The sequence below is a fragment of the Sycon ciliatum genome, chromosome 2, assembly GCF_964019385.1.
Source record: "Sycon ciliatum chromosome 2, ocSycCili1.1, whole genome shotgun sequence".
In the NCBI taxonomy this organism is placed as follows: domain Eukaryota; kingdom Metazoa; phylum Porifera; class Calcarea; order Leucosolenida; family Sycettidae; genus Sycon; species Sycon ciliatum.
The window spans coordinates 5,946,254-5,973,192 of NC_088644.1; the positions used below are offsets into that span (position 1 = coordinate 5,946,254).

The 26,939-nt window shown below is 46.2% G+C and overlaps 2 protein-coding genes across 5 annotated transcripts; one reads left to right on the forward strand and one right to left on the reverse strand.

Annotated features, from left to right (window-relative positions):
• Window positions 1–15,079, forward strand: LOC135808406 (replication factor C subunit 4-like). Its single transcript, XM_065321595.1, has 13 exons — window positions 1–163; window positions 250–328; window positions 465–544; window positions 1,028–1,088; window positions 5,723–5,781; window positions 7,320–7,389; window positions 7,836–7,909; window positions 8,036–8,156; window positions 9,215–9,259; window positions 9,637–9,717; window positions 10,130–10,210; window positions 11,235–11,351; window positions 14,777–15,079. Exons 1-13 carry the CDS (start codon window positions 9–11, stop codon window positions 14,882–14,884), a joined length of 1,131 nt encoding a protein of 376 aa, XP_065177667.1. The 5' UTR covers window positions 1–8; the 3' UTR covers window positions 14,885–15,079.
• LOC135808404 (thioredoxin reductase 1, cytoplasmic-like) lies at window positions 14,954–26,893 on the reverse strand. Of its 4 annotated transcripts, none has more exons than XM_065321592.1 (14): window positions 26,756–26,893; window positions 26,482–26,572; window positions 24,865–25,000; window positions 23,644–23,785; window positions 23,275–23,319; window positions 22,961–23,103; window positions 22,547–22,810; window positions 20,562–20,815; window positions 19,199–19,349; window positions 18,821–18,928; window positions 18,292–18,381; window positions 16,138–16,275; window positions 15,738–15,836; window positions 14,954–15,499 (listed from the first exon to the last, which is right to left on the reverse strand). In XM_065321592.1, exons 3-13 carry the CDS (start codon window positions 24,970–24,972, stop codon window positions 15,774–15,776), a joined length of 1,506 nt encoding a protein of 501 aa, XP_065177664.1. In that variant the 5' UTR covers window positions 24,973–25,000; window positions 26,482–26,572; window positions 26,756–26,893; the 3' UTR covers window positions 14,954–15,499; window positions 15,738–15,773. The 4 variants fall into 4 exon arrangements, with proteins under 4 accessions (XP_065177664.1, XP_065177662.1, XP_065177665.1 ...); XM_065321590.1 differs by having other exon boundaries at window positions 15,732–15,836; XM_065321593.1 differs by having other exon boundaries at window positions 15,732–15,836; window positions 16,138–16,272; window positions 26,756–26,892.
• Window positions 26,894–26,939: the final 46 nt, after the last annotated feature.

The following is a 26,939-nucleotide window of genomic DNA, read 5'->3' on the forward strand; positions in this document are numbered from 1 at the left end:
TTGACTGTATGACTTTCCCCGAAGTACTCTGGCGAAGTCCTTCCTTTGCATGCCCTCTTCTGGTCATGGACGCATTTCTTCGTGGTGGTGTAGCTGCTGCTAAACCCAAGCCGGTAGAACCAGCGGGAAAAGTAGAACGGCATGTCCCATGGGTGGAGAAATAGTACGTACAATGTTCCTTCTCAGCACAATTGTTTGACTTTTTATTCACAAGTAAGTTTTCGATTTCGTGCTGTTTCTCACTGCCAGTCGCCCACGAGCTGTAGATGACGTGGCGTATCAAGACGAAGCTGTTACTGTCCTGAGGAAATGCCTCACGGGAGGAGATGTGAGTATCCTGAAGCGTGCAGTTGTTTGAATTACATCATTACAGTCTTGCACATTCCTGACTGTACAATATGTACATGATATGTGAACTTTCCTTTCCTTAACCAGTCAGCATGTTTCTATGTTGGTGTGGACAGTTGCCAAACCTGCTTTTCTATGGACCACCTGGAACTGGAAAAACCTCTACCATTCTCGCTCTGGCTCGACAGCTATTTGGGTGAGTGTTTTGTGTTCAATAGAATATCCGCGGATGGCATGGACCCTCTTCTTCATCACCATGATCACTGTCTCAGTATTTGCCAGGTATTTAAATTTAAAATGACGTCAATGATGTCTCACATACTACACCAACAAGCGTACAATGCTGCGTACAATGCTGAAATTTGTGGTCCGATGAGTACTGTTTTGCTGTCACATGGGACATGAACAACCCACACATGCACACACACACACACACACACACACACACACACACACACACACACACACACACACACACACACACACACACACACACACACACACACACACACACACACACACACACACACACACACACACACACACACACACACACACACACACACACACACACACACACACACACAGCTCATTTATCACTGTGTGCCAGTGCAAAGTCTTTTTTTCTTTCCCCTGTGCTCGATGCCATTACATTGTTTTATTCTGTATTATTGTTTAGGAATGACATCTACAGAGACAGAGTGCTGGAGTTGAATGCCTCAGATGACAGAGGTATCCAGGTTAGGTCATGTCGTATGGCTGGTTGTGCTTTCTTCAAATCTGCTTAGTCGAGGTCCTCTTCTCTAAGGTTACGTTTGGTTGGTCACATTCCAGGGCCGGAGGTGGCTTCCGCCGAGCGTTGCGGCCGAAGGGCCATCTTTAAGGGGGGTGTGGGGGTCCTCTCCAGAATTTTTTTGGAATTTAGATGGCAAGTCCTGCACTCTGGGCGCATTTCGGTGCATCTTCTGGGTACAACTAATCGTTACTTGCAAGTCTGATATTCCAATGCAGAGGTCTAGCCAGGATTTTATGCCAGCCGGCCAACGTTCTAGTTAAAATGCATCGTTCTGGGGACTGCGCCCCCAGACCCCCGCCATCAGTCACGTATCCACACAGACACACACACACACACACACACACCACTACAAATCTTTCATTGCAGCTTGCATCTCCTTTCGCTTCGTCCAATTATGGGCATTCATCAGGCAGTTGTGACAATGTGATTATAGGTAAATTAACAAAATATGAAAAAGGAAGCAAACAGCTCCATGAGCATGGATCATGTGTTCACCAACGTCATGTCTGCATGCAGTGTACATTGGTCATCTGACAAGACCCAGCCTTGTAGCCACAGCCGTGTACACCACCAGAAGCAGCGAACCATGACCCAACCTGTTACATTTTACTGGCGTACTCAAGTGCATTTGAGCTTGAGTGAAGAGCTAGCACTGAGCCTGAGTAGCCAGTGCTATGTACAACATACCTACACCTAGGATATGGGTTGTACTCCACCATCTCACTCAAGTGCTAGTGCAGTGCACTACAGTCTACATGGGGGTGACTGCAGCCGGCCAAAATTACCCTTGGAGCTGTCTCAGCCCGGCAGGTCACCCTCCCAGCCGGCATTCTGCCGGCTGAGCCGGCTTTTGGCTAGATCACTGCAATGCAGAATACACTAGTTTCAACGTGAACACTATAGCCAGAATGTGCATTATCTATGATAGTTTTGTATGTAGTTTACTGGAAGAATGCTCCTTATTGTGGATAAAGAATGTTGGAAGAATCTTCACAAGGTATTTAAGATTTGACAGGAAAAAATAATATTTACCATCAAGTACAAGCACACAATTTTATGATTTATGAAGAAGAGTTTTACTAATTTGATGAATGTGAGATAATTTCATTCTAAAACCATGCATAAGTTTACTTTAGATGAATTGGCCAAAGGAGCGCAACCGCCCCTCTCGCCCACCAACGAACTCCTGGCCAACCAGCTTCAAATCCAAGCCGTCCACTCTCTCCTTGTGTACATGCAGCATCATGATGTTGTTGAGCCGCATTTGGGTCATCGAGCTCCGGAGGTAGGTCTTCACTCACCGCAGAGCAGAAAAGGAGCGCTCCGAGGTGGCGTTGGTGGCTGGCATCACCAGTAGCAGCCACACCTCTGAGAATGCAATGCGCTCTCCTGCTGTCATCTTCCTCAGCTTGGATGCAATATCAGCTACCCGAAGCTCACTTGCTGTGTCCTTAAACAAAGGGCGGAGCAGAGCGAGCTGGGTTTTCAAGGTGTCAGAGGAGAGGTCTGAGCCATAAAATGAGCAAACTGTGAAACATCGTTCATTTCCGCTGAGAAGTCTGCTCCTGAGGCTGCGTTAACAACGAGTTCCTGAAGACAGCGGAAGACTCTGTATCCTGGCTGATCAAAACCGTTGTCCAATGGCAGCGACCACGTGATCCAGTGCCTCGTAATAGAGCTGACGGTAACGTCCCTCGGCGGTGGTGTGGAAGTCACCAACAGTACTGCCGATCTGGTATCGCTGGGGAGCCTTTCGCTCCTCGGAACAGCTGGCTCTTCCACATCAAATTGTTCCTGTCTGGCCAGAACATCAGAATAGAACTCGGCAAACTTTTCTTGGCTTCTGAGTTCTTTCAAAATATTGACAGTTAGGCGTGCCAACCGCTGACCTTCAGCGGCAGACAGGGACTTCTGCTGAAGGCTCCGGCTAAGGTTGTCAGTGTGGCGGAGCAAGCAGCTGCCAATTGAAACTCCAAATAGGAATTCAAACTTGTGCATATGCGTGTCTACCCCAATTATCCGGGACTTCATTTCAGTGTCGAGCTTGCACTGGGTAGCCTCAGCCCAGACAGCAGTCAGGACCTGGTAATTGTCCAGTACACTTTTTAGCCATGCAGCACGCACAGTCCATCGAGTCGGACACAGGACTCTGAATCCGGGGCACTCTGGGGCGATGTCTGCCTTAAGCTTTTCAAAGAGCGCATCACGCTTGGGGGACTTCTTTAGCATCTTTGATATCTCTGCAACGACGTCCAGCGCATCCTGCATGATGGCAGACAGACGGATCATGTCCCCCACACCGAGGTTCAACGCATGCCCATAGCAGTGAGTGAAGAGTGCACGGGGCTCCACATCCGAAAGGACTTTGGCCAATCCACTCTTGCAGCCACTCATCACACTAGCACCGTCATAGCACTGACCACGGCAATGATGTAACTTCAGATTCATGCGGAGTAGGGTGTCCTTGATGATGAGGACCAACGCGTCGCCTGAGATACTGTCCGTCAGGTGGAGACCAATGAAGTCCTCGTGGCTCTCTAAATCATCATCCACCCAACGAAACACAAGCACGACCTACTCTTTGTTCGCGCAGTCTGTTGTCTCATCCACCATTACAGTGTAGAAGACAGCTTCCTGTATCCGAGCAGCGATTGAGCGGAGAATCTGCAACGCCATGATTGACAGCGCCTCATTCTGCACCTCATGGCTCGTGTACTTCAGCTGCTCCCTCTCGAGAAACGACGCCATTGGCGGGAAGTCCTCGCCTCGCAGCATCAGCAGCTGCAGTAGGTTGCTGTCTGCTTCGTCACCATCTCCCCAGAGCGTTAGTCCTTGTCGAGCAAGGAAGTGAATGGAGGTGAGCACTTTGAGGAAATAGGCTCGGTTCTTCTCCTTCTGCGTAACAGCAGCAACGTTCAGGAGAGCGCCAACATCATGGTGATCTGCTAGAGCGCTAACAGCCGCCTTGTGGAAGTCACAGCTTTCATGCTTCTTGAACGATCTCGTCGCATCTTTCCAATAGGCGAATCCCTTCACAACGTAGCTAGACTCCATGCGAGACGCTACCGAAACCTTCTTGTCTCGGATTGCTTTGCAGCAAACAAAGCAAAAAGGTGGCATCTCGCCCAAGATCGTAATGGATCCGAGCATGCGAATTGAACCATGTCGCTTGGAACGAGCGACTAATGGGCGAACTCACTCTGAACAATCGAGAGGGGAACGATATGTGAGTTGGCTGGAAAGGTTTATCTGGGACATCGAGAACGTCGCCTGGACTGACCCCAGACATCTCGACAAGAGCCACTAGAAAATGTAGTTACTAGTATTACAAATGTTTCTCGTGGCTATCATCAGGAAAGAATCACCACAAATGGCACAATGAATTTATTTTGGGTTTTTTCACCTGTAAACGTACACCTTGTTGCACGAGCAAGTACATGACCGTACCTAGTACCTGTTCACGATGTTGTTGCGAAGATCGAAATGCGATTCACGTAGATTGTGCACTGCACGCACTGTAGACGCGTACATGTAGTGTACTACTGTGTACTGTGTACTGTGTAGGCTGTAGCATGCACCTTGTCTACGAGTTCGAGTACTACTAGTACAGACAGAGCACACGCTACTGCCTGATGCAGTGCAGTGTGTACTCAGAAAAGAAAAGAAAAAGTGTGCACTGCACTGACACTGCGCTGACAGCTACAGGGTATAGGTGGTCCGTTTTGTACGACTCCCTGTACAAAATCATACATCGAAACTTTTTCTCCCCGGTTTTGGACGTTCCACGTGGACCGACTTTTTGGAAGTTGGTACGGCCATCGCCGTACCGGCCGTACCAGGAGGGAGTCGCCCAGAGTGCAGGATTTGCCGTCTAAATTCCCAAAAGAATTCTGGCGGGGGACCCCCAGACCCCCTTAAAGATGGCCCTTCGGCCGCTCCGCGGAAGCAGCCTCCGGCCCTGGTGTGTGTGTGTGTGTGTGTGTGTGTGTGTGTGTGTGTGTGTGTGTGTGTGTGTGTGTGTGTGTGTGTGTGTGAGTATACATACCTGTTGGCCATGGACTGCTTCTGGCTAGATTACCTCTTGTGTAATCACTGGTGCTAGTGAAGCTTATATCAGATCCACTCTGATTTAGCCACCCACACTAGTACCAAGTATTACCTTCACTGGGGGCGGGGGTGACTGCAGTTGGATCCCAGGACGGATACCCTGATGCCGTCAATCCTTTTTCTGCACCTTGTCCTCACCCACTTACTGAGGTGTGGTGAGCCCATAAGTGGGATCATTTTCAAGTCCACCCATAGTTTGGGGATTTCAGGGGGTGTCGGCCGTTGGGCGGTTCAATAGCCAGTTGAGTCCTCTTTCCAAGATTCCTTTTGAGTTCCTCTCTCCCCTCTCCCGGGGAGACCCACGTGACCAATTTTGGCAGTGAGCAACAAGTACAAGTACAGTGTGTGTGTGTGTGTGACTGTGTGACTGTGTGTGTGTTTGGCTGATGTTCTGAATGCTCACGTCCAGCATGATTGGAAAACCAACATTGTGCGTGCGTTGTTTAATTAATGGATTTTTTCATTTCGCAGGTGGTTCGAGACAAAGTCAAGCAGTTTGCCCAGCGGACAGCCAGCGCTACGCGACCTGAGTACGGACTTTAATGATTACTGGAGTAATAGTACTCGGTTCTCCCTAGTTCTGCTTACTGTAAGACCAGATATTTTAACGTCTATTAAAGTTAACGATCTCCGGATTTTTGTTGGTTAGCGAAGTGAAATGCTAACGAATTCTGTCCGTCAAAACTGGCAAATGACTGTACGTATCTAATATTGACGAGGTCAATATAGGAAATAAAAGCCGAGTAAAAGACCGAGGCGAAGCCGAGGTCTTTTACTCGGCTTTTATTTCCTATACTGACCAAGTACGAAGTCAATATTAGATTTATCACGACAAACAGTCCATATTTCAAATTCCAGAACGATAACCTCGTGAATCCCGGTTTTATGATTGCACAACCGTTGCACCACCACCTACTCATGCAGTGACAATGCTGCACTAGGCACCGTTCAACTGCGCAACCCCTAAGCAGTCAAATATAAGCAGTCAATATAGCCCTAAGGAGTGAAATATGCAGGAATATTTGACTGCTTAGGTATGGCAAAAATCTATGTGAGTCAATACTAAGGGAATGATAAATGTACATATCATTTTACACACTCAATCTGCGGACAGCATGCTGTTTCGTTCTTTTTGAACTCATCAGCGCAGCACAGAGAAAATGAGGCCGAACCTGATAGCAATGAAAATAAAAATTTCCAATCAGGCCCGAACGTACCTTGCCAGAGTGCTCAAACTGACAAGTCAGTGAGCTCTGCATAATGCAAACAGCAAAGGCACTACCCCACGCAAGAGTGCTCAACTGCTACAAGAGCAGGAGCGAAATACTCAATCTGCGGACAGCATGCTGTTTCGTTCTTTTTGAACTCATCAGCGCAGCACAGAGAAAATGAGGCCGAACCTGATAGCAATGAAAATAAAAATTTCCAATCAGGCCCGAACGTACCTTGCCAGAGTGCTCAAACTGACAAGTCAGTGAGCTCTGCATAACGCAAACAGCAAAGGCACTACCCCACGCAAGAGTGCTCAACTGCTACAAGAGCAGGAGCGAAATACTCAATCTGCGGACAGCATGCTGTTTCGTTCTTTTTGAACTCATCAGCGCAGCACAGAGAAAATGAGGCCGAACCTGATAGCAATGAAAATAAAAATTTCCAATCAGGCCCGAACGTACCTTGCCAGAGTGCTCAAACTGACAAGTCAGTGAGCTCTGCATAACGCAAACAGCAAAGGCACTACCCCACGCAAGAGTGCTCAACTGCTACAAGAGCAGGAGCGAAATACTCAATCTGCGGACAGCATGCTGTTTCGTTCTTTTTGAACTCATCAGCGCAGCACAGAGAAAATGAGGCCGAACCTGATAGCAATGAAAATAAAATATCATTTTACACATAACGACTTCAAATTTTAACGAATTTTGCACTTCGTTTTAAAACGTTGGAATTAAATTTTCGTTAATATTAGTGTCTTACAGTAGTTCATGCGCATGCCTTGACGTGTATGTGAAGTGTTGAGCGTGCCAATTATCCTTTTCATACCGGTCTTTGTTGTCTTCTTCGACTTTTGCAGCGGCAAGCCATGCCCACCGTACAAGATCTGCATTCTCGACGAGGCCGACAGCATGACACATGCTGCGCAGGTGAGCTCAGTTTTTGTTTCTCTCTCCCGATAGGCTTCTATCTCTATGGTGTTCAGATTAATATAAAAAAATTGTTCAAGTTTTGGTCGGACTGTTAGGGGCCATCCGGCATTATCGATAATTTTCACGAAACGAAAAAGTCTAGTTATGACCCTCCCCCACCCACCCACCCCCCTGAACGGAAAATATATTGTCTTGACAGTTAGAATGGATCGGTGTTTCAGCTATCAATATTTTTCATAACGAAACTCTCCTTGACCCACCCGCCCACCCATAAACAAAACTTTTTCGTTTTGTGTAAAAGATTGATAATTTTGGACGACCCCTTTTAAAATCGATGCTGGAAGCTCTTGTCTACGACTCCTGTAGGTTGTCTGAATGTGGTCATTTGTGTTTGATTACTGTACCACGTATCGTAATAGCACTTGCCTGTTGTGTTCTCACAGGCTGCGTTGCGGCGGACAATGGAAAAGGAATCCAAGTCGACTCGCTTCTGCTTAATATGTAACTACGTCAGTCGGTAAGTGCGTCTCCATCATGTCCGAGAGAGAGAGTGTGTCTGTGTGTGTCTGTGTGCATGCGATGATCTAATTCTTTCTCCACGTTTTGGTAATTATTGTTAACGTTGCCGATGTGTCTCATTCAGGATTATTGAGCCGCTGACGTCCCGTTGTACGAAATTTCGCTTTAAGCCCCTGACTGTGGGAATCCTGCAGACAAGGCTAAAGGACATCAGCATAAAGGAATCTGTGGATATCGGTGATGAGGTGGGTTCAGTATTAGGTGCATGTATGCGAGTGTAGTTCATCTATTTTTGGCAGGACTACACTGCCACTGAAGCAAAGAGCACTTGAGGGCTCACATGCCGGACAGGGAAAGATGGTGATACTTGGATTCAGACCACATACATGTAGACGTGCTGAAAATCTAAAAGCTCATGATACCTAATGGCTTGAAAGCCCTCCGAGGCACAACACATTCAGAGCCGGCCAACCCATACTTGACACAAGCCAAGCTCACTTCGAAGTGCTTTCGTTTCTTCCTGAACCCTTATCCAAGGTGTTTGTGTCCCGGAATGACGTGTTTACTTTTCTTGCTTTCACAGGTTTTGAATCTGTGTGACTAAACACAACATTGCGACCTTGGGTATATTGCATGAACTTTACGTGTATCACCCACGTTCCCGTATCCATTACGTGTAACTTAACCTTTTGCAGATATACTCCCAGTAAGCCATGAACGGAGACCCCCTCGACTTAGGCCTCGGCCTTTGGAGAATCCATAAATAAATTTAAAAAACCTCCCCAGTGTCCCTACATGTATCGCGGAGGACAACTTTGTATGCTGCACTTCAAACGAAGGTTCGCACGGTCGTTTGAAACAGAAGGATTCTTTTCTCATATAGAACATTCGTCCCAACACTAATACAGTGTGATTATACTTCAAGTAGAACTGTTGCATATCTAATACTATCACATGACCATATGGGACAGTCATGTTGGTTCCAGCAACAGTGAATCCCTACATCAACAGGTCATGTGATGTCGGCCATGTTGGTTCCACTGCCCACGCGCCATGATGGTCACTTTCTACAGAATTTCAGTCACATGACCAAGCTTGTGAAACCATTCCATACCTGAACTGGTGCTTACACCTTTGCTTGAAGTTGTCTTCACTTCAGCTTGTTTTCCGGCACTGCCACTCCACTAAGCTTACTAATAAATAGATGTGTGTTGCTTGCTATTGAAAGCTGGGATATAACAAGCTGAAGACACGTCTTTTGCTGGGCTTCTTGAGATTTTCACCTGTGCTTCCTCTTGTGCAGGGTCTGGATGCTCTCGTCTCGGTTTCTGGTGGAGATTTACGAAAGGTGAGCCGACCTGATCCCTCCCTCTCTTATGTGTCTATGCATGCACTGTAGACATCATAAGTGCATAAGTAATGTCTAGCATTGCCAGCACTGAAATATTTCATTCCATATTCTTGGGAATTGGGCATCTTGTTGTTTTGAAAAATCACTGACCAATTCGTAAGCAAACCAGCTATCTGTGTGCCTGTTGATTTTGGTAGCGGTCACAGTGCCACACTGCAGAGCCATGATCCTTCCTTGTGTGTGTGTGTGTGTGTGTGTGTGTGTGTGTGTGTGTGTGTGTGTGTGTGTGCGCGTGTGTGTGTGCGCGTGTGTGTGTGCGCATGTGTGTGTGCGTGTGTGTGTGTAACTGTGTATGTGTGTGTACATATTTGTAGGCGATCACATACCTGCAGAGTATTCACCGACTAAAGGGCATGGAACATATCACAGAACAGGATATCTCTGAAGTAGCGTCAGTAAGGGGTACCACTAGTATCGGAGTCTTCCTTTGCATGGGAATTTATCCTGGTTTCTTCTGACACAATGTTGCGCTTTTTTCTGTTTTATTTTCATGCTATGAGTAATGGTGATTGTAAGCGTCATGAGATCCACGTCCTGTCCTATTGGTCGCACACACAAAAGTGCATGATGTTTTAAAACTACGACAAAGAAGTGCTGTCTGTCAAACATTTCCTGATGCTATTTGGCGCTATGGTCTATCTTAACAAGATTCCTATGGCGCATTCTGCTTTAGGCTTCCATCGGTTGTAAAGCAAACTCAGCACATGTGTAGATTGGACCTTTGTGCTGGTTGAGAAACCAGTGTTGAGTACTCTGGCTAGGTCTCATTGACGATGCTTGATGTTTGGTTGGTACTCACTGCATCAGGTGGTTCCTGTGTCGGTGATGGAAGGTCTGTGGAGGGCGTGTCGTTCTGATTCTTACGACAACATTCAGGCAACAGTGAAGGTAAGTTTCACTTTGCTGAACTGTCTCCCTTCTCTCTCTCTCTCTCTCTCTCTCTCTCTCTCTCTCTCTCTCTCTCTCTCTCTCTCTCTCTCTCTCTCTCTCTCTCTCTCTCTCTCTCTCTCTCTCTCTCTCTCTCTCTCTCTCTCTCTCTCTCTCTCTTTCTCTTTCTCTTTCTCTGTCTGTCTGTCTGTCTGTCTGTCTGTCTGTCTCTCTTTCTCTGTCTCTCTCTCTCTCTCTGTCTCTCTCTCTGTCTCTCTCTCTCTGTCTGTCTCTCTCTCTCTCTCTCTCTCTCTCTCTCTCTCTCTCTCTCTCTCTCTCTCTCTCTCTCTCTCTCTCTCACACACACACACACACACACACACACACACACACACTACCTCCGCTGATGAGTTCTGCCGGCGGTGAGAAAACCGCTCCTCAACAAGAGTTGGAGATTGTGTCTGGTGTCGTCAGGAAAACAAGTTCTTTCTTTGTGACTCTGTCTCCGAGGTGACACGAAACAGCATCCTAGTTCCCGCTGTGTCTTATTTTCTTGTCCCTAGTGTGATTTTTAGCACCTACATGTACCTCCATCGTGCTGTGTTTCATGCTTCCAGACTTATTATTGAAGTGCCGCTTCCCCTTAGGACACTTTTAGCAATCAATCATAGCGCTAGATTTGACCCTCAATTTGTGTGTGAGAACTGCTGCTGCGTAGCTCATAGTTTTATTAGCGAACCAGGTGTATGTACGCCCAGCGTTTGCTAAACTGCTTCCAATCACCTTCACCTTCTCACCGCTCTTCCCTTTATATGCGTGTCACCGGTGTAGACCCACCAGTTGCCCTATCATTGTGTATGAACGTGAAACTCGCTTGGAGTTGCAGTACATTTTCTACTCTCTGCTTGCTGTGTGACGAAGCTCTGCCTCCGTACACAGAGCTATCTGCTCGCTTACAGTCCTTGGAAAAGTATAACTTTACGTGGCCGAAGGCAACTACTGGCTTCCCCTGGCTCATCAAACGCCCTTCATTGTGTGTTTCTAGACGATGCTTGCAGATGCCTATCCAGCATCGCAGATCTTAATGCAAGTTCACGAGGGATTGATCGAGTCCAACGAGCTGAACGATCGTCAGAAATCTGCTGTTGCAGAGCAATTAGCGGTAAGACTTGGTGTAACTGTTATCCATTTACATGACTGTATTTTCAAAGTGTGCCTCTGTTTTGGTTGTCATCGCAAGAGAATATCTGGATGGCCAATAGAAATGGTTGACCAGATGTGAGTTCCATTGTTCTCCAAGAGTTATCTGTAAATCTGCTTCAAGTGACCTTGCATTGGTTCGCGTTGTGATGGAGCCGGTCAAATGAGGTCTGACTGTACTAGTGACATCTGAGTAGCTTGTGGGCTACATTTAGTGAATTTGTATGCCAACAATACGGTCAGATTTTGTTCATGCGTGTGACGTATGCCCGCATGCTATGCATTGAAAACTCGAGGCATCAGCTATGAAAACGATCCAGTCCTAGAAGATCACGGTGACCTATTTTGACATGGCACACCTTCTCTTTGTTGAAGTCTTTTTCAGTGATTTCTCGATGTACAGAAAGGGTTCGCTCCCCACACCGGAACTCGCGCTATTCCGCCGACTTGACTTGACACTTGACTGACTCACGACTGCCATCCAGAGAACACGAGAAGTCCATCGAGCCTTCGACTCGGCAAAAAAGTCGAAGGTTCGATGGACTTCTCCTGTTCTCTGGATGGCAGTCGTGAGTCAGTCAAGTGTCAAGTCAAGTCGGTGGAATAGCGCGAGCTCCGGTGTGGGGAGCGAACCTTTTCTGACAAGTGACAAATCATCGCCGAAGTCGCAATCACTACAGGTGGAATCCTGATAATTCGAACCTCGAAATGCCAGGAAAAAACTTCTAATTAGCCGGACATTCTAATTATCCAAACATGAACCCACAACACAATATGTATATCAAAATGCTCTCATGGTCACGCAGAGTTGCGCTCACACAGATTTCACGGATACTGAACTGACCGGTACAGCCTGCTCATGCAAACTGAACTGACCAGTACAGTGTACAGTGAACTTCGAATTACACTTTGCTAACTTCGAATTATCAGCACAAATCCCACACATTTTCTATGTAAGTGGAATCCGTGGAACTTCGAATTAATCGGACATGTCTGGTTCGAGGTTCGAATTATCAGAAAAATTTATGTGGGAATCGTATTGACAGAAATCGGTCCTGGAAAAACTTCTAATTAAGCGGTATGTTCGAATTAAGCCATATTCGAATTATCAGGATTCCACCTGTATTTCGTTCTCGATGTACACCAGAAAAAACATCAACTCAATACAGTCCGTAAATTTAGTTGTTTCCTTTTCACATGTCCCATTGCATGATCCGTGCAATTCATCCTGTTAACCCCTTTAGAGCCGTTTGGAAATTGCAAAATCTGCATATTTTCATTTTCTTTGGATCGTAACTTCATCTCTACTCAGTCAATCTGCACAGTCCCGTGCTTCCTGGAAAGGCCTCCGCGAGAGGAAGAGGCTGAGGTCTGACATGATTATCAGGGCACCGTACGAGTATCTCCAGCTCTAGAGATCAACGCAAATTTAATAGCAAAAAAATCCTCCAGATATTCACTAAAAGTAAAGGTCGCACGTCCGCGTTGCCACCGGCTTACAATTGTGTTGAGAAACACAGCCAGCTTGGAGAAGTTTCGCTCGTACCAGGTCATCACCATGCCCGACTATACCAGGGTGGCAGATGTAGTGCCATAAACGGCGAGAGTGAGGTGGTAAGTAGGCCCAGCTAGATTCTGCTCCGCTCGCCTCAATATGTTGCTGCGAAATGTTGCTGCGAAATCTTCGATGTGTTGCCGAGCCTGGCACTAGAAACCCGATATTTTGCTCCGGAAAACATGTATTTTGTCCACTTCTCGTACAACGTTTCATAAAATCCGCACGGTCGGTTTCTCAACACCGGTTTTCACAGACTTGTCCCTGGAATCTGCAAAATCATGTTGATCCACAGTGAATCGCAGTGATATTTCGGTGACATGATTTCGTCCTTGGCAGTGTATCATGCTGAACTGGTAAGAAACAAGGAAGTAGCAGGCATCGATTTTACCCACATTCTTGATATTTTGCTCCGATTTTGCCGGCAATTTCCGCTTTTTAAATTCTTCGATATTTTTGCCGAAAGAATTGCCGGCAGGATCTTTCTGGGCCTAGTGGTAAGTCTCACGGCCATTGCCCGATAAGGGGCGAACCTCGTTAGCTGTATCTATGTTACCCTCACTCCGAGTAGTGAGTACCCAGTTGACCGTGGGTGTCGGCGCAGTTCACTGCATGCACAGTTCACTGCATGCACAGTGATTCATGCATGCATCATTGCATTTTGTTACCACTGCACACACTCCCTGCTCCCAGCGCTGCTTGGGTCTTGAACTCGGGACGTTGACTTTTGATTCGCAGGCAAGCCACTCGGCCACAGCGCTGGTGGCTCACTAGTTGCTCCAAACGTGTGCAATTTCCCATTTATGTAATAATGAGGTTAAACATTCAACCAGGTTTGCACCAACATTTACCATTCAAGGAAGATTGTGAAGGCTGTTTGGACGCTGCATGTACTCTGACACATGCCGTGAACTCTCCAAACCCTTTGCAATGCGATTTGACAGTACAAGCACCTGCCGTGAACTCTCCAAACGCTTTGCAATGCGATTTGACAGTACAAGCACCTGCCGTGAACTCTCCAAACCCTTTGCAATGCGATTTGACAGTACAAGCACCTGCCGTGAACTCTCCAAACCCTTTGCAATGCGATTTGACAGTACAAGCACCTGCCGTGAACTCTCCAAACCTTTTGCAATGCGATTTGACAGTACAAGCACCTGCCGTGAACTCTCCAAACCCTTTGCAATGCGATTTGACAGTACAAGCACCTGCCGTGAACTCTCCAAACCCTTTGCAATGCGATTTGACAGTACAAGCACCTGCCGTGAACTCTCCAAACCCTTTGCAATGCGATTTGACAGTACAAGCACCTGCCGTGAACTCTCCAAACCCTTTGCAATGCGATTTGACAGTACAAGCACCTGCCGTGAACTCTCCAAACCCTTTGCAATGCGATTTGACAGTACAAGCACCTGCCGTGAACTCTCCCAACCCTTTGCAATGCGATTTGACAGTACAAGCACCTGCCGTGAACTCTCCAAACCTTTTGCAATGCGATTTGACAGTACAAGCACCTGCCGTGAACTCTCCAAACCCTTTGCAATGCGATTTGACAGTACAAGCACCTGCCGTGAACTCTCCAAACCCTTTGCAATGCGATTTGACAGTACAAGCACCTGCCGTGAACTCTCCAAACCCTTTGCAATGCGATTTGACAGTACAAGCACCTGCCGTGAACTCTCCAAACCCTTTGCAATGCGATTTGACAGTACAAGCACCTGCTGCTGCTGCTGCTTGTACACCAACACGGGTTATGTACTCTCTGTACTCTTGCCCTTACTGACACAGGGTGTGCGCATGTCTTATGTTCTGCACTACTTGTATGCACACAGCTCACGGACAAGCGACTTGCCGACGGCGCAGACGAATACTTGCAGCTGATGGACCTGTCCTGTGTCATCATGAATCAGATTTGCCGGCAATCCACCGGTGCAGCTTAGACTCTCAACCGTGTGTAACCACAATCGCTTGCGACCATTTTTAGACCAGAACTCGGCACCTCAACTCAATTCCATTCTCCCTGTACAAAGACAGAGTTTTTTTTTTAAATTAATCAGTGCCCGTGTGTTTATTTCATATTAATCTGTGAATTCAATGATATCAGACTTGCTGAACCAAGAAATGAAATACCTGAATCAACGCCAGAAAAATGGGTCGGACACAACAGAAATGGAACAGATCGGGGGTTGCAAGCAGGGTAGAAGACGAAGACAAGATACATGTCTACAAATAAAGTGATGTTGAAATAATGAATGATGGTAGTGATGACGATTCCTTCTTGTTGACAACTATTCAGACGTAGAACGAAACAACTTGTGTACGAAAGCGGCAAGAAGTCAATGCATGAAGCAAGCTAATGCTGCAACCTAGTGTGAGTGAAAACCCTTGTATCGGACACGGGTCGCCGTGAGAAGAACGGTTGAAATCCATGTCGTCATTGGTGTTCAGCTCCCAAACGGAGAGCCAAAGCGAGTTGCACATACACACTGCGCATTGGAGAAGTGGCAGGTTTTACCCCCGCTGTGCTGCAGTGACCAGATGAGATGAGAAAAGATCTGGACAGCAACACAAACATCACATGAAAGACAACAAGGGGTTAGAATGCCACCCATCAAGGCCAGCTACAAGAAAAGGCAATGACATATTGTGCAATGAAACTGAGAAGCGTATACAATATGTTGAACAAGACAGGAGCTGTGAAACTTCACACCGACTATACTCTGCAATACACGTGTACAATATTTTGAACAAAATGGGTTTGTGTGTTGGGGGGTGTGCCTAACTTACTCTCACATCTTAGTCACTGCTTAGACACAGCAGGGCTTAACCTCAGCAACCTCCAGATTTCAATTCCTTGCCCGAGCGCTTCGTAGTAGCCATGGTGGTTGGGTTCTGTTGGAGAAAAGAGAAGAAAAGCATGATTAAAAATTAAAAATTAATAATACGCGTCACGTTCTCTCTTGCGGCTTCGGCAAGAATGGTGTATCAGATCGTTGCCGAAGTCAGACGAGCAGAGTTGTGCGTGCTTCACAGACACACACACACCACTGGGGTAGGTTCAACAAGCGCAACCTCACACCTAGCGTGAAGTCAACCGGTGGACAGAACACGGGGTGCAAGCAGAAGTGGGGACAAAGAGGGCAATGCTCTCATCTACAGACATACACATAGTTTTGCTTGCAGTCTCGCTCACCTCGGCACATGTCGGGTGAATTCCAATGGCAGCATCGAGCTGCTCCTTGGTCAAGCCACACTTCATGGCTACACCATAACCTTGAGTGATCTCACCAGCGTTCGGGGCCAGGATGTGGAAGCCAATGACCCTCTCCTGCTAGCCAAAGCATACGACACACCGAAGATGGACAATGATTTACTGTGCACAAGCCACATTACGACCGTGCCAACCCGGATGTGCTGTGACAATAGCCGTCTAGGATGGTCTACTACATGTACATGCACTCACAACCATGCCATGTGTTTATCTATCAACCATGCCATGTGTTTATCTATCAACCATGCCATGTGTTTGTCTATCAACCATGCCATGTGTTTATCTATCAACCATGCCATGTGTTTGTCTATCAACCATGCCATGTGTTTATCTATCAACCATGCCATGTGTTTATCTATCAACCATGCCATGTGTTTGTCTATCAACCATGCCATGTGTTTGTCTATCAACCATGCCATGTGTTTGTCTATCAACCATGCCATGTGTTTATCTATCAACCATGCCATGTGTTTATCTATCAACCATGCCATGTGTTTATCTATCAACCATGCCATGTGTTTATCTATCAACCATGCCATGTGTTTATCTATCAACCATGCCATGTGTTTATCTATCAACCATGCCATGTGTTTGTCTATCAACCATGCCATGTGTTTATCTATCAACCATGCCATGTGTTTATCTATCAACCATGCCATGTGTTTGTCTATCAACCATGCCATGTGTTTATCTATCAACCATGCCATGTGTTTGTCTATCAACCATGCCATGTGTTTATCTATCAACCATGCCATGTGTTTATCTATCAACCATGCCATGTGTTTGTCTATCAACCATGCCATGTGTTTATCTATCAACCATGCCATGTGTTTATCTATCAACCATGCCATGTGTTTGTCTATCAACCATGCCATGTGTTTGTCTATCAACCATGCCATGTGTTTGTCTATCAACCATGCCATGTGTTTATCTATCAACCATGCCATGTGTTTATTTATCAACCATGCCATGTGTTTATCTATCAACCATGCCATGTGTTTATCTATCAACCATGCCATGTGTTTGTCTATCAACCATGCCATGTGTTTGTCTATCAACCATGCCATGTGTTTATATATCAACCATGCCATGTGTTTATCTATCAACCATGCCATGTGTTTGTCTATCAACCATGCCATGTGTTTATCTATCAACCATGCCATGTGTTTGTCTATCAACCATGCCATGTGTTTATCTATCAACCATGCCATGTGTTTATCTATCAACCATGCCATGTGTTTGTCTATCAACCATGCCATGTGTTTATCTATCAACCATGCCATGTGTTTGTCTATCAACCATGCCATGTGTTTATCTATCAACCATGCCATGTGTTTATCTATCAACCATGCCATGTGTTTGTCTATCAACCATGCCATGTGTTTATCTATCAACCATGCCATGTGTTTGTCTATCAACCATGCCATGTGTTTATCTATCAACCATGCCATGTGTTTATCTATCAACCATGCCATGTGTTTATCTATCAACCATGCCATGTGTTTGTCTATCAACCATGCCATGTGTTTATCTATCAACCATGCCATGTGTTTATCTATCAACCATGCCATGTGTTTATCTATCAACCATGCCATGTGTTTGTCTATCAACCGAGCCGAGTAACCATTTTTACACCAGACCGGTAGAGAAGCAGCCACCATTGGCAGGAGTGCTCACACAATCATATCCATAGTGCAGGTTATACTGTACAAAATAGAAGAGTTCTGTTTTGTATAGTAACTTGCACTATTTTAACTCGGATACTGAGCCAATAATAAAATTTAATGTAAAAAAGAGAAGAAAACACAGGAGAACGAGTTATGCAGCAGGTCGCTGAATGTCTCAGTAGCCTGACAGTTGTGTGCCCTATTATCGCACGTTCCGACTCTTTATCCTATTTGTTACAGTCGTGGATAGTTGCTGCATAACTCGTTCTCCTGTGTTTTCTTCTCTTTTAAACTTGCACTATGTGTATGAGTGTGGTTCTGAGAACCACCCTGCAAAAAAGATAGATCAGCAAGAGCAGAGGCATAGACAGCTGAACAGACTCTGTGTGGAAGCGGCGGAAGCACTGACCTCTGGTTTGAGTGTGATGACCTTGACAAAGCCAAACTCCTCGCTGCGTGGAATTACTAGCTCCAATGGGAGAACATGATCATGATAGACCTGTGCATGAACACAGAAAACATACCATTTAACGGTTCAATTGCATACGTAAAGTAGCCGGCATAATTCTAGTAACACGCGGTGCAGACGCAGGCTAATGATGTTCTCAACTTCAACATTCCATCGCCTTCATTCAAAGATGAAAACTGGTTCCAGTGACCACCCAAGGGACTAGCCTATCGGCCCAGTATCGGGGTCTTTGAACGCAGGTGGTCCGTGAAATCTACATGGTCGCACATTCTACAAATTACATGTAGGTGGCGAAGAATAGTGGTTGAACAAACCAGGTGATTGCTGAAAGCAAGATTCATATGTACACAATAATACAGCACAATCTACTTAACAGGTTGGAATACTTTATCAGGGTTGAAGCCATCCAAGAAGGCCACGCATCGCCTGTACATGTACTAAAATAGATTGAAAGCAAAGAGACACGTACCTCAACGTTGTCTTCTCCATGGCGAGCAATGGCGTCTTCCTCAGACAGTCCACAGCAGCCATACTCCAGTGGGGTAAAGACAGTTGTGGCAACATTCTCATAATCGCACTGGAAGTGGCAACAGGAAACAATAGTACAAGGAGTAGTCCTTCAATCAAAGAACAGTAAAGTATGTGCACTTCAAAGCAGAGTTTTAATTTCCGGAATAGGCCTCTGTTGCAACCGGGAAGGTGCTTGGATAGGGTCGACAAGCTCAATAGGGTCAGTGTGAAGTGTTTACAGACATTCTAAAATGTATTCACTGGCATGTTTGAACCATGACTGTTCGTAATCCATATCCACAAGCTGAAACATCGTAGAGAAGTCTGCAGTACTCACGGCAAGAGTGGATTCGCCATAGAGACGGCGGGCCAGCAGCCTGCCAGCCTGGATAGCGGTCGGGGTCAGCTCCGGCTTGCCACTCAGAGCATCACCAATGCCGTAAATGCTCCACACGTTGGTCTTCTCATTGTCGCTGAGGATGAAACCTCTGCACACGCGCACACACACACACACACACAGAACACACACATAGTTCAATAAACATTGGTGTAAAACTGAAAACTATTCGAACCTCACAGGGAGCACAATACTGGCTGGCAACCACACCATTGGGATACGAACACAAACGACCCACTAATCATTATACAGTGGATATCGGTTATAAAGTCATCGGACATAGTGATAAACCGGCTATATTGATACAAAATGAAAATATCAAAAGCAAAACCAGAAAAAGCCAGTCAAATTATCATTATAACCAATATATCGTATATAGCGATAAATCGGCTATAAGGATACAGAATCACCATTCAAAACACCTCTTTGCGCAGAAAAATTATCGTCTGTAGTGATAGCAACACACAAGTGTGAGGCATTGATGTCTCGACTTGGAGCCACATGTGTGTTGTCATAGGGTATTCTGGTCTGGTGCTTCCTGGATGATGCCTTTGGGCCAAGAAGTTCTTCACTCTATACTGGAGAAGGTGCAGTAGCATCCATCACGTATCAGTACGCTACATTAGCACAATCGAGTACCCACACGTGTATAATGTGTATGTGTGACGCGCGCAGTTGAAAATCGCCTGTAGTGATATACCGGTTATAGTGATAAAATGTGAAAAATCAGAAGGGCACGTTATAACCAATATCTACTGCACTGAAGAAAATGGCCACCAATCTGTTCAATCGAGGCTTTTATCAGGTGATTTTCCGGCTTTTTATGCGATTAGGAGTTAAAGAATAGAGAGGTTAAGTTTCACGTAAAATTCTTACGTCCGTGAACTTTTACGCCAAAAATTTAAAAAAATCACGTAAAATTTCACGTGTTTTACGTGAGTTGACTGTCCCGCACGTAAGTTCGTGACGTGGGTTTTTGGAAGTTTCGCTTGGTTATCCCGATCGAATTTGTGTGAGTTTCCGTAGGTTTATCGAGTTTGTTGGAAGATTTGATATTTGTGCGAACTAAACCCGAATCCTGCCGTGCAAAATTTCACGTCGCACGTGTAACTTAACCTCTAAAAATTACACGTAACGTGAGATTTGCACCGCATTTTGAAAAAAAGGGAAAAACGTGTAACTTAACCTCTCTAATACTTGAATATTCATTCGCAGAAAATCAGAGCACTCCAACTCGGGATCTGATAGCAAACTTTCAACCCTACTACCACCACCGCCACCACCAAATCAGTCGCTAACTCACTTGTCGTCCAGCTTCACCCCGACGGTGTCCAAGCCGATGCCGGATGTGCACGGGTCACGTCCAGTGGCAACAAGAACGGTGTCGAAAACATCGGAGTGTGCCTGACCTGCATTGGAACCACTGCCGGTGGCGTTCACTCGGATCCTCTTGGTATCACCCTCCAGCTCATTGGTGAACTCCTGCGGCACAAAGCCCCTCAGGAACTTGATGTTGTGGTAGGTCTCCATGTTCTCTCCAATTTTCGTTGCCATCTCCTGCACGGAAGAGCGACACACACACACACACACACACACACACACACACACACACACACACACACTGTACTTGTTGCTCACTGCCAAAACTGGTCACGTGAGTCCCCCCGGGAGAGGGGAGAGAGACTCAAAAGGAATCTTGGAAAGATGACTCAACTGGTTATTGAACCGCCCAACGGCCGACACCCCCTGAAATCCCCAAAACTCTGGGTGGACTTGAAAATGATCCCACTTATGCACACACACACACACACACACAGGGTGGTCAGTTCTCATATCTGTGACTATATTGAATTGCAACGAAAACCCTGAAACGTTTTAGTCTGCGTCACTAAAATCTGCCATGACAATCACTGAGTAAAGCCCGTGGGATACAAAGCAGTAAAGGGAGATAGTGCTTGCATGCAGAATGTACTCGCTCCGACTAGTGACTGTCTACTTAGCACAAAAAAACCTGACTTTTCTTCTTCTTGCGTTCATTCTATACGCGCTCGCCCAAGTTACTTCAGGGGTTGAGCAGTCAGAGCAGTCGCAGAGATGCTTCGAACAGAAGTTTTTCACGGGCGTGCATATATGTTTTCGCGGGCGTGTGCGCAAACACAGGACACCTGATTGCTCCGCTGATACCATGCGGTGTAAAGCACACACTTCGCACCAAGCTTTGTCAGAAGCGGCTGCAGGGGCTGCAGTCAATGTGCATCCAAATGATACTGGACCAAATCGTCAACGGAGTGTACTGTACTAGCGTAGCTGTTGGACTCAAAGACTAACACACTGGATACGAGTTGGCAGCTAAGATCGACTGGACTACAGGAATGCTCACCAGCAAATCCACAAGGAAAAGGCCAGTATAGACCATATACGGAATATTCGCATAATACCATACCGTAAAAGCCCCTGTATACGCCCACCCTCTGTGTACACGCCCAGTCAGGGGAAGTCAACACTTTTGTTTCAAAATAGCGCCCATGCCCATGTATACGCCCAGGTTTGCCGGCAACAGCAGTACATGTACAGGTACTGATACCCAATACTTACTGCTATCTCTATTCCCGCCCACCCTCTGTGTACACGCCCAGTCAGGGGAAGTCAACACTTTTGTTTCAAAATAGCGCCCATGCCCATGTATGCCGGCAACAGCAGTACATGTACAGGTACTGATACCCAATACTTACTGCTATCTCTATTCCAAGTATACGCCCGGTTCCAAAATAACGCCCAGGAAATCGAGGCTGCTATTCTATACGCCCGGGGCATATACACGGGCTTTTACGGTATTTGAATTAGAGGGAGTCTACCCGTACCGTAAAACCCCTCGCCAGAGCGCCCCGTCTCTCCCATACGCCCCCCCCCCCCCTGACTTCTTGTCTGGGAAGTGATAATGATTGTATCGTTGTATGACTCTGTGAAAGGTGATGCCGTACTGCACTGCAGACGCGTGCTCGAAAGGTTGGAAATGTACGCAACAGTTCACACCCTCTTGATCAGGGATCGCAAAAACAGGGGGGCTTTCACGGGTTTGTACGACTCCCTGCTCTTGACCTTCGGTCGGTGTACGAGACACATGCACTGTTTTCATAGGGTGAGTACTTGTTCATACAGCACTGAATGCGGCAAGTAGGACTTGCCCATCGACCCCTTCCCACCTGGACGTACTAGAAGGGTCGCGGAGGTAGGGGCGCCCTGGCGGGATTTCACGCATGTCCATGGAACACTGGTGTTCACACATACCTGATCAAATCCACGCAGGAGAATGGAGCGCACCATCACAGTGACATCATATCCCATGCCGGCCAGGAAGCCAGCACACTCCAGAGCCACATAGGAAGCACCGATGACGAGCGTCTTGCCCGGGGCCGTTCTCCGCAGGAAAAGATCGTCGCTGGTAATGCACAGGTCCTTGCCGGGGACGTCGGGAACACGTGGCCGACCGCCAGTGGCGATGCAGATACGAAGACCGCTGATGATGTTCTCCTCACCTCTCTTGTTGACACACTGACACAGCAGATACAACGCCAAGACATCACACAGTAAGATTTACGCTTCACTGGCAGGCAGAACTGCGACAGGACGAACGAAATATACCAACGCGCAGAGAGAGAGAGAAACACTCGCACACATCTTTGCACATCACATCACACTCACCTTCACACGATGACGGTCGAGCAAACTGCCGTACGCATTGATGTACTTGACGTTTTCCTCGCGCATTGTTGTTCTATATCCAAAGTTCAGGGAGCCGATATAGTCCCGGATGGACTGGATGCAGGTCTCCCAAGCAAATGAAGCTGTAAAATAGCACAAAGGACAGGACCACCATCTACTGGGATGCATGTACGATGACAAAGGAACACATCGGATTACAGAGAAAAAGCGGAAAAGAGAAAATCTATAGCCCCTAGTTCTATGTAGATTCAAGATATGTTGCAGTTAGATCTGATATGCTGCTATGGCCTTACGCTCAACGGTGTAGCCAAACTTCTCAGAATCCTTCATTGCCTGACCTGCATAAGCAAATGCACACAAGAAAGCACACAAGAAAGCACACATCGATGCAAACACAGACATTTTAGAAGTGATTCACGTTCGACAAGGAAATAAAATTCGACGGGTTCGCGCACCGGGCAGGTCAAGAACAAGGAGTCGTACAACTTCCTGGTCAAGAACCACCTTTCCGCTTCCGTGGGACGCCACCACCCCATGATCAGGCGGATCTGATGAGGCCTTTCAAAATAGGGAATTGCATAGACAAGTAAAACCGAGGAGAGAATGCAGTGCCAGGAACCAACAGAGGAGAACAGGGCACTGTACAGGTAACCAGTGCGTACCGATCAGAGCAGCCTGGTGCATGAGCTTCTTGGGAATGCAGCCGACGTTGACACAGGTGCCGCCGAGGCCCCAGGTGCTGCCGTGCACCGTGGGCTTGACGAAGTCCAGCATGGCGACCCGCTTCTCAAACTTTGCAGCCTCCTGCACAAGAACATAGCATGGATAGAAGGCACTCAATGGTTACCGATGGGAAAATACTGCAACATAAATGAAACTGTGCAAACATGGGGCTTGAAGTGTCACCGAGAGACCTAAATGTCAACAGTTGAGTGGACTCAAGCATTGGAGGCGACAACGCCAATCACTGCCACGGTAAACGGAAACCAAGCATATATGTGGAGGCCTTCCTGCGTGACCTATAAGTATAACTATGGATGAGCGAGCTGCCATGCGAGGTGTTGGGAAGACTACCATTAGTATTAAGAATGCATAGGCGGACAGGTGCTAAGCAGAGAAGAAAGCAAACCGACGCCAAGCCGAGACGTAAGGCAAACAGCCCAGGCCCCAGCCTGCTGCAGCTGCCCTACAAACTTGGTGGGGTCGGCAGGGCTTTTTTCTATGAACTAAATGGACAACTACGGCCTTTACCGGAAAAAAATTCTGGAACCCTACATTTTCTTGAAAATACCGCCATTCCGGCAACAGGCTCTCAGCTGCACCAAATAGATAAATAAATAACTTTGCCAATATATCGGAATAATTAAGAAACCCTACATTCACATGATAAAAGAGGAAAACAGGGTGGTCACAATTTTCTCAAGCAGGAACAACGACTCACACTACTGCGTGTGCTTAAGTCATACTACAATTGTACATGTACCAACACTATCACCATAGTTCTCCCCATCCGTTGAGTAACACCAAGATCCTCACTACACAACTCAGAGAGCTGTGCTGTCAACGCCATGCCAATAACAAGGTATGGCACAGTCAGAAGTACGGTATGGTGCACTCAGCCTTCGAAAAGGCTGAGTGCATTCAGCACAAGCCATTAGACGCTTCAAAATGGCTGCCGGCTGACTGTGGCCGAGAATTCAAAAATCAGCTTTTCCCGCGGAAAGACAAATGCATTCTTTGACTGAATGGCTGAACTGTTTTAGTGTGATCGTGGCCGTACACTGCGATGCTAAGTGTTGTTTCAGTTGATGATAGGTGGTGAACGTGTTTTTCAACATGCATTCTGCGACAGTGCAGGAACATTGACCGTCACTTCTACCTACCCGGGCGAGGGCGATTCCACCGGAGCCTCCACCAATGACAATCAGATCGTAGTCATAGTCCTTGGAGTCCATAGAATCACCAGTGGTGGGCTCTGTGTTGGTAGCCATGCTTGCCGACAGCAGCAGCAGCGGCAACCTGAAATGCACCAGAGAACGTACACATAGCAACAAGCAGCAGCACAACAAACAGAACTTGGTATGATAGCACACTCAGCTTAGTATTTACTATTTAATACTATATTAAATGTATTTATAGAAGACAAAAAGGACCAAGGAACTACAAGTTACGCTATAATGTCCACTAACACCACCAGTTACTAAACAATCAGATTATACGATAACAATGCATGACACTGACCGGCGGTACTGATGTTCTACAACTAACTGGCATATATCAAAAAAGTGTTCTTTCTAGACCAAAGAATGGTATTATATGATAAATAAATATAGAAATATTTACGATTCTTCTCCAGACGTTTCGTTGTTCTGAACAACATCGTCAGTGGATAAAGAATAAATAAAGATAGAAATATTTACGATACTAAGAATTCTTTATCCACTGACGATGTTGTTCAGAACAACGAAACGTCTGGAGAAGAATCGTAAATATTTCTATATTTATTTATCATATAATACCATTCTTTGGTCTAGAAAGAATACTTTTTGATATTACAATGAGAGTGGAAAATCAATGGCTTGTCCACCAACTCTTTATCTGGCATTTATTGATAAAGTAATTCCACCTCCACCAAACGTGCTCCCTGGCCGACCTCACACACCAGCAACGGGTGGAATTACGTTATTGATAAACAGGCCGAAAGCTGCTGCTCACCCTAAACAATGTATTGATTTGAACAAATTTATTTTCGGTTATTATATGCTCCATTTTCAGTACCCCTGGGCCATTTCCTCTAGTGCCAAACTGACGGTACGCTTTCGGTACTTGTTTGGACTGGTAATCAAACCGAGTGGATATCAAATTTTACTAGGGGTGGTAGAGTTGGAACTACAGTACATGTACCATGTTTTACTATGGCAGCATGTCACAAGGCGGCGAACACACTGTACCACTAGTGCAGGAATAAAAGTTTGTGCCAGAAAGTGTTTTAAAAAAAACGTGAACCTGCCTTTGATCCGGCTCATATGATTGTGGCTATCGCCGTATCGGGGTAAAGCGTCTCAGTATAATGATCTAGCTACCTATATAGTACAAGCCATTTTTGGAAAAGGGGGGAAACGGGATCAACAAGCTTTGAGGACGACGAACTGGCGAAATCTGCAAGACAGATCAATCAGCTCAAAAGAAAAGGAAAAAGAAAAGGAAAAGAAGGTCCAGGTTTCTTTTCTCTGGCCGGCCAAGGATATAGAATGAAAGTCTCTGGATTTGGACTTCCATACACTTTATTTTTTACACACAAGTGAACAAGTGGACATGGGAGCGCCGAAGATGCGCTTCGTTGGTTCAACAAACGTCACAGAGGATAAATGAAAGTCTCTGGATTTGGACTCAGTCAATACACTTTATTTTTTACACACAAGTGAACATGGAAGCGCCGAAGAAGGGAAGGGACCACATAATCATTGATCTCAAGTATTGAAAGCGGGGGCGAAACATACCTGCTCTACCACTGTGCAGTTAGACGCCCGTTCACCAACCCAGTGACGCCGGCTGGGTAGTGACAGATATCGGTAGACGAAACAGAAGAACCTTCAAATAAGTAAGTTCAGCCAACAACAACAAAAACAAGGCACCAACTACAATGTAATCTACTTTCTTGACTTTTCCATCATAAATTTTGAACACAGCGTAGACACAGACAATGACTATGTCATGTACTAGTACATGTGTGTGACTCGATCGATTGAGCAGCCCTTCTCTACGGTACCGTACCTCGCTGTGAAGTGAAGAGAAAAGATTGGAGAGCGGAGGTAAAGTCGGAGCTGGGAGGTAGCTGCTAAAATAATAATTCGGAGATAGTTCAACAGCTAAAAATGATTGTCAATGCGGATGAAGACTCCTTCTTTTGTCGTGCCTAATCTTGACCATGAACCTGGAGGTGTGATCACTGATGATA